The sequence below is a fragment of the Ascidiella aspersa genome, chromosome 9 (genome assembly GCF_963924565.1).
Source record: "Ascidiella aspersa chromosome 9, kaAscAspe10.2, whole genome shotgun sequence".
Taxonomy (NCBI): Eukaryota; Metazoa; Chordata; class Ascidiacea; order Phlebobranchia; family Ascidiidae; genus Ascidiella; species Ascidiella aspersa.
The window spans coordinates 13398615-13408366 of NC_139455.1; the positions used below are offsets into that span (position 1 = coordinate 13398615).

General features: G+C 34.1%; 1 protein-coding gene across 1 annotated transcript; it reads right to left on the minus strand.

Annotated features, from left to right (window-relative positions):
- Nucleotides 1-214: 214 nt before the first annotated feature.
- On the minus strand, nucleotides 215-9093 carry LOC146133070 (gamma-aminobutyric acid receptor subunit beta-3-like). Its single transcript, XM_083397641.1, has 11 exons — nucleotides 9020-9093; nucleotides 8782-8885; nucleotides 7783-7850; nucleotides 7462-7572; nucleotides 5544-5653; nucleotides 5269-5351; nucleotides 3827-3967; nucleotides 3021-3173; nucleotides 2331-2551; nucleotides 918-1103; nucleotides 215-457 (listed from the first exon to the last, which is right to left on the minus strand). The coding sequence occupies exons 1-11, from the start codon at nucleotides 9064-9066 to the stop codon at nucleotides 215-217; spliced, it is 1467 nt and encodes a 488-aa protein (XP_083253767.1). The 5' UTR covers nucleotides 9067-9093.
- Nucleotides 9094-9752: the final 659 nt, after the last annotated feature.

A 9752-nucleotide genomic window follows, 5' to 3' on the forward strand; every position in this document is an offset into this window, starting at 1 on the left:
TTTCCGCATATCAGTTGCTATTTAATTTAGAGCATGTATTATATTACTGTTTCTATCAGGTACTTGATCAATATTTTGTAAAAATGCTGTAAACTAATCACTTGTGATTTTCAGTTCCAAGCGACTATATATTTACAATTAAGTCAAAAATAACTCAAAATACAAAACAAGAAAATCGCAAGAAATGTTACGTCGGTGAAGTGGTTATTGTAGTTCAAAAGAAAGCATAAAACGTCCAATAAACGAAATTAAATATAGCGAAAGAGGCGGGAAAAGCGATTCGAGCGACTTTGTCGATGATGCTTACGTCGCTGATGGCTGGAATCTTGAGGGAGGACAAAGAACGCCTGGCTCGCGTAACAAGGCCTCTATAGGGTTTACCTACTGTCTTGGCATTGGGATTATTGCTTCGTCGCCTAGAACTGAAATCATACCGAGATGCCTTTCGTCCTTTTCCCTAACAACATAGAATTAATAAAAAATTACACTATACACCTTTTTATAAATTAATGTAATTTAAATTCATTAGACAAAAGTAGGTTTTTAGACATTTAAAAAAATATATATTTAGGGTGAACAATTAAATAAATTGTCGCACACAGCAAAGCAATTGATTTATTTTGTTTCGTTTAGCTAAAATGAAAATTCCGAATTAACGAAATTCCTTGGCTTTATGAATTGACTTTATGAATATCGCACGATTACAGTATACTGATACTATTATTGGTGTCTACTTCGATCTGTTATTATCGGACACCCATAGTCATAATTCACCATTTTGGTCAAAAGAACGGCTAAAAAATGCCGATCACTGAAATGTATTTACCATTTGATATATAATTACATTACCACATTTAAAAAATTGTACTCAAATTAAATAAAACATTTATATTAAAAATTTTTCTTTTCAATTATACCTGGATTTTAAAGCTTATATTTCTTCGTCGAGTGGGTTGAGTTTGTTTACTTGGCAATGGTATTTCGGATTTCGGCGACGTTGGCCCCAGGCTGCTTGCAGATTCCACGTCAACGCAGTGTGTTTGTTCGTTTAAGTCGCCGCTGAATACTGCGGTGAAGTTTGCTGCTTTTTCTTTTTCTTCAGCCTTGCGAAAACAATAATAGTGGAATCATCGTTGTATAAGCCAAAAGGTATACAAGTTCAAAATTTATAGACCTTGGCGGTTATACGTCCATAAGCACACGTAAGCAAAGTAGGTAAAAAAGTGGAAAACGCATTATACCCGAGGGCCGCAGGTCGCACATACCTTCTAAGTTCTGCGTACACCAATGCTTACACTATAATATTAAACATCAAACAAATAACCGTTTGACTCTGAATTTTTGGCAGGGTATACATTTTAGGCCTATACTGCCTTCAACAGGAAACACAAAATAGAAAGAAACGTTGCTTTTGGGATAGTGTATGCCTTTTACTCTTCATTTAAGGTCAAGCAGTCCTTGTTACAACATCCCTATAAGTATTGTTACGGCGAAACTCCGCATCCCCATGTTGTTTAAAAAATGTATTAATAGAAATCTTACTCGTTCGTGCCCTTTTGAATAACATGTGCTTTACAATCAAATAATTCGTTTTACTGCACATAGCTCAGTTATTACTGTTAATGACGTTAAGTTAACCGTAATTCTTTATGTTTTACCTAGAAATTAAAATGAATATTAAGTAATTAAATTGTTAACACGCGGTGAAGTTTCACTAAAGCCACAAATATTCGGTGAGTGTTTTCTCTTGTTGTTTACCGCCAGTGTTATTATTTCTGTAACCGTTTCTATTTTCTTTTAGAAAACGCATGTATGGTCTCATGTATGAACGTCGAATGTAACTTTTGTACCTGTGACTCCGAGTGCTAATTTCAATATATCACCTTGATGAAGCATACATGTTGTTGTCGATACTTATATAGCAATTGACTAGTTTTCGCCGCAAAGATGGTCAAATACTGTCACCCTCAATGTAACTGCTGAGAAGCTAATTACGGCAGTTACAAGTATAGGTTACTTAAAGTTTCAAACAAAACTCTTCACGTAACTGAAAGTTGTTGTCTTGTTATCCGATGTACAAAACCATCAATAATAGTACTACGGTTGTATGCTGACGAAATTTATTCAAAGTGTTTTTAATTTGGCAAACTTTTCTCTTGTGATAAATCACCAGCAAAACTTCCCTTTCATAAACTGCTCACTTGAATTACTTTCTTATCGAGAAGTAACAACGGAACTTATTTATTATTTATTAAATTTTTCGGACGTTTAGCTTACTTTCATCCCATTTTTAAGATAAAAAATGCAAATATTGCCTTATCCATCTATACCTCCAGAGCTTCATCAAGTCGTTTACGAAGTCTATTTTGCTTCAATCTTGCAATGTTCCCGTAGTAGGTACAATTCACCATCGCGTATTCGAGTAACGCCAAAAAGACAAAAACGAAACAGCATATAAGATAAACGTCGATGGCTTTGATATCCGGAATCTTTGGAAGAGATTGCCGAACATTTGTGCTGATTGTTGTTATTGTCAACACAGTTGTGATTCCTTTGATGAAAACAACCAGTTTTAATAAACGGTAGCCAAAGGGTCCCAACTTTAGAGGTAATATTACCAATTGAATTGGTTGGTTGTTTGATCTACCTTGTGAGTAATGTTGTAAGCAAAAAGCATTTAAATTTGTCAAATTACACCGTTTCGTTTTTAAATGGTTAGGTTTTGTAAAAATAATTAGTTATTTTTTTTACTAAAACAATTATCAAAACAAACTAAAACTAGTTATTGATGTTTTCTATATTTTCCCCTCCGGATAAGAAACCGGTTTATAAAGTTGTTTTTAGAGCTGAAGCTTAGCCGGAACTATTGCTCCGAACCTAAACTGAACCGGAAAAGTTAAAATGTTCGACTTCCTGGTTTAAAAGCACTGGCTTTTCTACTGAAGTAATTAAAATAAAAGCCCATCAACATTCATAGGTTTGAGATCAATTTTACTAAATGTAGCCAATAGAATACTTACCAAGCGCTACTCTTGCAGCTGTGGCTTCATGATTGATCCAGAATGAAACCCAACTTAGTATGGTAATAAGGGAACATGGAAGATAAGTTTGTAAAATAAAAAATCCGATATTGCGTTTCAATCGAAAACTTAGTGATACTCGCGGATAAGAACCTGCCGAAGGTAAAGTGCATTTAAACAAGACTTTAAAATAATACTATTGCAGCAAGTCATTTGCGTAATGTTTTCACAGAGCGTAATGTTTTGGTTTTCCCGAAACACTAGGCTTTTCGTCTCTTGTAAATTACTTGATCTTACTAGAAACAAGATGCACTGAAAAGTCTTGGGTACAAACTATATTCCATTGCAAGTCAAGTTAAGTCCAGTAAGTTTATTTCAAACCGTGAGTTAAGTGCACTTGGCGATATTCACCTAGGACAAAAGTTCACAACCAGGGAGGAATTCCCCCTAGGGGGAACTTGGGAATTTGTTTGGTGGAATTTGGAATTTGACCAAAAAAGCATGGTTTTACGACCGTGAAAATACAACTATTTTTGCGATATTTGTTGACATCATGCAAAACACTAGCAAGACTGGTGTAATTTAAATTAAGTAGGCTCAATTGACGTACTAATGTTATTCCGTAGTGGGCGGCAATAAAACGTTGCTAGGGTAGCACGCATCCCGCGTACTCTATGTTGCACAGACCTGTTATGGGCCATCATGAAGCATAAAGTGTTATTTTAAACGATTTTTTCCGGTTAAGCTACATTGCTTTTTAGTTTTAGCATTTTAACAATAGGTACGATTTAGGTAAAAAGGTATACCTGTCGCAAAAGTCTTGTTAATAATGTGTAGCTTTGAGTCAGTCACCTGGAACTGGGCCAATTTCAAGTTCTCAACACCAGTCACTGCATGGCTTATTCCACCTAACATAAAGAAACTAATGTCTGAAGTGGTGTAGCCATCTGCCAAACAAAAGAACGGTTACGTTTACAAATACATCATGATAAAATTTGATACCGTCAAAGATCTAACGTTTGCGAAGAAAAAAAACACATAAAAAGTGCGAAATTAGAAACTGGGGTTATAGCTAAAAATGGCGTAAGGTAAAATAGGAAAGCGATAATATAACTAATTCCTATATTTCTGTTAAGTCCATCGAAAGCTTTCGGTGTTCTATAATACTTAAGCCGTTAGTGTTCATCAAAAACAACTACAGCAGGCCTTGTTCACAGTTGTTGTACTCTTTTATTGACTTGACGCGGCACTCTAGATCCTCTTTAATATAAGGTTATTTGTACGAACAGGTGGCAGCAAGCAATAGTGTCATGTTGGTTCTCGACGTGCTCCCCTATGAACCCGTGTTGCTTAGTAAGTTTGGATAAGGTCCCGCTATGGACCAGGTCGTAAGTTCGAACCTCCCGCAGGCTTGTTTTCTAACCTTGTTCGCTTTAAATTCCCTAACTAATAGACTGATTTACGTTGGTCTGTTAAAAGGACCCGGTGTACTACTACATATATATACACATATATATATGTAAGCCGTTATCGTTATTCAAAAATATTCGGAAGGTTTGTCTATGTATGCATACTTTTATTATTATTCACTAACTGCTGCTTTGCCAATCTTATAATACTTAGTACTATCTTTTATTGCGATCTTGGTGCAATCTTTGTAATGCATTTTGTCGTGTTTCGGGCGAATCATTACTATTTCGAAACGTGAACACAACATTTCAAGTTTAACGGCCCAATTTATTTAACGGCGCATTAGATTTTTTACATAAATTATAAGGGTGTGTGCCATTACTTTTAGTTTCCTATTAAACTTTTTGCAGACCAAAAAAAAAAAACTTTAAAGAGTTTATTTAAGTTGTTAATTTACATAACTAATAGTTTCCTAACTATTTATTGTACAGAAATCTTGTTAGATTTTTGTTTAAGTTCCTGTAAGATTTGAGTATATATAGTGTACTTCGTATAGCAAGCTTATGGTACATTTATCGTTTCAACTAAAACGACGAACTGTGAAACTCTATTTGATAAATGTTGAATAAAAATAAGTTTAAGAAACGTTGACAATGGTAGACTTAAATTGAACGTTTTTCTGTCCTATCCATAAATCCCAAACCGTAGACCCGCTTGTGGACAAGACTGCATATGCTTCTTAAAATCGATTTGCTGGGATTAAATGTAATGGCGTAAAATTGGTTTCTCTCATTGTGAGGACTCTGCTCCCAATAGGATTAACTCCCGTAAGACTTACAGCTCTCGATTTCCAGGGTACAGTTCTGCTCATCCATTGGATAGCGACGCAAGTTCATCATACAGGCTAGGTCTGTAGTAATTCTAACAAAATAGCCCGTGTTTAAAATAAAATTAGGAAGAATATGCATTTTCGAAACACATATTAAAAGCTTTTATCATCAACTTTATGCAAATTTAATGGAAATTTTATCAAACGGTGTGATTGTTTCAGTTATTCAGTCACTACATAGTGATAGGGCCTGCAACCTATTCATTTTCTTTGAATTCACTTACCTTAAGCCGTAAAATACTGTCCCATCCGGTTGAATACGAAGCATTCTGTTTTTGCGCGTAATGGTATGAATATAAGACTGCTTGTCATTAACAAAGTATGTATCAGGTACCTAGCAATTTAAAAATAGTTTATTTATACTGCGAAGTTCATCAGAGAAAGTTAAACGTCGTACCTAATGGCTTCTAAAAAATAAATTATTAAAATAATTAATTTTCAGTAAGGATATTTGTTTTATTGTTGAAGTCAGGCCTTCCAATTTTCTTTTCATTTTTTTTTGCAAAGCCTTTACAGGTAACTGTGAATGTGTTGTTTTGCGTTCGCACAACATGTTATGTTCTGTTAAATTTTACAGTGTTTTACATAAATATACGCCCAATAGGGATTAAAATTAAGCGAATCAGCCATCAGAGAAGAGACACTGTGGAAATTAGTTTTTAATTTAGCGGTTAGTTCGGAACTCGTTAATAATTAATCAAACTGGTATTTGTACACAAACCCTGCTATCTAATGTACTGTTTTATTACTTCTTGATATTAGAACACAGAATAAAAATCTGTGTATCTATTTTTATTTTATTCTTTTTCTTTTATTCATCACAAACCTTTTTGTATATGATGTTTACCATGCATTACATATATATATTTCCGACGACGCCTCTGATGCGGCCTTTTTTACAGAGGTCATTTGTTTAACTGTAAACCTTATTAAAATTACATCTCAATAAAGAGTCTATACTAGCAAATAATGCCTTGTTTTTATAAAATCCATTCAAATGGATAATTTTAGAATGGGTAATTTTCAGAGTTTTTAAAGAGGTTGTCATATTTACCAGTGATTTTAGAAAGTAGGTTTGTCTATTTTAATAAGTTAATCCTTTTAAATAGCTAATTTTAGTTAGTTCGTATAAAAGAGGTGGCAAACCGGCCATTATGTGCGGTCCCTGAGACCTTAAAACAAATTTGGCATTTGCTCAATTTCCACATCTGTGTATCACTTTTAGATTCACACAAATAATCTATTTTTGCAATGTGCTATTTTTTACCAATTAACCAACTATTTGTTTAGAATTGAGAATATACAGGTGTGTTAAACTTGTGGCTGCAGGGAAAACAAACAAAACGGGGATTGTTTTTCATGAGTTATCCATTAAAAAACGCCAAAAGCAACTAACGATCTAAAATACAAGGTACCGGTATTCTTACTTCCACTAATGGACGACAAAAATGTCAAGAGATGCCCTTGACGTAATTCAGGAAAGACACGACACAATTCCCGCTTAGCATGGAAATGCTTTCAATGACTGTCGGTTGAAAATCCTGACGTAGCTATTTCGTGCCGGCGCAAGGCCATTTGACGAAAAATCATAATTATAAGCGTGTCGGGAATTCGATTGGCTAACAGTTACGCACAACACTGGTCGATGCTTTTTTCGATTAGGGAATGTCTTTTCGGCGCGACAGGCTTAACAAGCTTTAGAGACAATTTGCGATGAGTCCGCAGGGAAACACCGACCTAGAATTATTTCTGCTATTCAAGCGTCTCACGAGGGTTCACAAATCGAATAAACATTGGAAAACATTTAAAGACTCAAAACTTTATGTTTTAACGAAATGGCTATGCAATAAAAGGTAATCATAAAAAAAAAAGTCAACTATTCAAATGCAAAATAGTTCAACAAACATTTTTTTTCTTTTTTTGAATAACTTGGAAATCTTTATTTATTTAAGGCGATTGAAGTAAAGAAAAAATACGTTTGTTTTGTTTCTCTATTAAACTGAGACAGTAAAACATTTTTTGTCTTATTTTGCATACTTTCAACTGTAAACGTATGGTCCAAAGGTGGGTAAGGGTTACATTTGATATTTTTAAAAGCGTGGAATAATCCAAACACACGAAACACTTTTTTAACGATCTTACCCATATTTTGTCAACAACATTGTTGTCCAGAGTCAAATTAAGCGGAATTCCTTCAAATGCCAACCTCTTATCCCTCCACTGCTGGTGAAAATACAGCGTCAGTGTGTAGTCCTGGATAAAATAATGTTTTAAAAGCGCTATCAACCTCAACTGTTAATTTATTGACGAAACATCTCGGAGTAGCATAATTATATATATATATTTTTTTTTTTTTTCTGAATAACTAGGTTTTCTAAAAACAATAAAATAAAACTATTACAAAAACACTTTAGAATGCATCTACTGCAGAAAACAAACGATTTTTGATAAAATGATTCTTACCATATTAACTTCAGAAACCTTATCAATACTTGCAACTTCGATACTCATTCCAACCGACAATGGATCGGCTGCAAGGCATATATGTAAAATCAATAACTGACATGAGGCACATATTTGATGAGTATTGATAGTCGATAGACAAATAAGCATCTACATATCTCATAACTTCGCAAATATATTTCAGTTACAACTTAGAAATGTATATAGTACAATTGCATGCAACCACGAGCTGATGTTTTTCCCTAACTTTAAATCTATAAACACTTAGAGTCGGTACAGTCGCACAATAACCCTAGAATCTAGTAGACTGCAAAAGAAACCTATGTAAGAGAAACATAAGTAGAACTACAACCTGTCAAGTATAGTTTACTTAAAAGTAACAAATCTTTATTATAGACTTAACATTGTCGCTTATTAAAGTAAATGATCACTTTTAAATTACTTTTATATGTTGTGTACCCATTGGTCCTATCAAATTTGAAAAAAAAACGGGTTATAACCATAGGTTAACATTCCTTGTTTATTTCTAAGATGCATGGTTATTCGAGCGCAGTGTCTTAGAAAATACTAATGTGCTTATTTCCAAGAAACGTGCTTATTGTTGGGTTGTGTGCTTAGTTTGTCTAAGTTTTATATCCAAGGATGTTTTTTAACCACCTTTCTTGATTCTAAGTATAAATAATACCTTTATTATAAGCTGGTATTTGAAACAAATTTTCAAACCGTAAAATTTCGCTAGAATAATTTTTTTATGTCATACCTTGCAATAAATAATTGCGGGTATGAGTACGACCTATTCAGAAGATACCATCTAACTGGGAATAATTTGTGACAGGATGGAAGACTAAATGTGGAAGGCCTATATACTTTTACATTCATGTGCTGCTCTTGTCTATATTGGACGTCATTTTTAAACACAGGGCCTTGTAAATTAGTTTAGCTTGTGATGCACGTATTTTGATTTTCCATATTTAAACAAAGCTTTAAGTATACTCCTACCTCCATATTGGGGACGCAGTCTTATGTCGTACCCCTTTCCTAGCAAACTGTCCAGCGTATGTTTGATTCTTGTTTGAAGATCAACTTTATTTGTCCAAACCAAACTGCATAAAAAGTAAAAAAATCGAATTGGACTAGTCTATAATCGCAAAAAAAAACAATACGCTAGTTTATACTGCGCCTATCCTGTATTCATTTTAAACATAGTTCTTTTAATATGGATAAACTCGCCGTTTACCTGCAAAATGGTAGCAAGAATACCAAATTCTTCATCAGCTGTGCCATGTTCAAAAAACTTATTCTGGCTTTGAACTTAGCTGTTAAAAGTTTTTTAAGAATGTGTTATTCAATATAGAAGTTACACAAGAAATGAAATTTGTCAAACATAGAGATAATGACTTATTTGAAAATTGGCTGTATTTCTATGACTAATGGGAATAACATAATTTTACAAATTATGGTAGGAAACAAATAAACTTATTTCATTATATCTGGCAGTAATGTAAAGGACCACTATACCTAGTGCAGTCTAGCTTTAACGCAGTCTGCGATATAAATAATTAACATTGTTTTTTTAGTTTTATTATTCGCAAAAGTATCACTAAGCTAGTACCTAAACTATAGTGTAAGATCACATAAACTCAAATAACTGATAGTAAGCGTTTCGTTCGACAAACTCAATATATCCAAGCAAGTTGTTTTGTTTAGGCTACCGGTACGTAAGTCTCAACCTGGTGATAGCTCGCTAAAAGTACAAGTAATTCTGCAGGCATGACAGTCCTGCCTTTTACGCCACATTAAAGACATTCATCAACGTATCTGTACTTTCACGAGACAGTTAATACATTTTTTTGTACGTTCCAGTATTGATCGAATTCGGTGTTGTCGCGCCAACCGAACGACCGGCTCTATTTTATGTTCATGGGAGTTCAGCAGCGATAAGATCCCAGTTGCAGTAAGTTAGGTCAAAA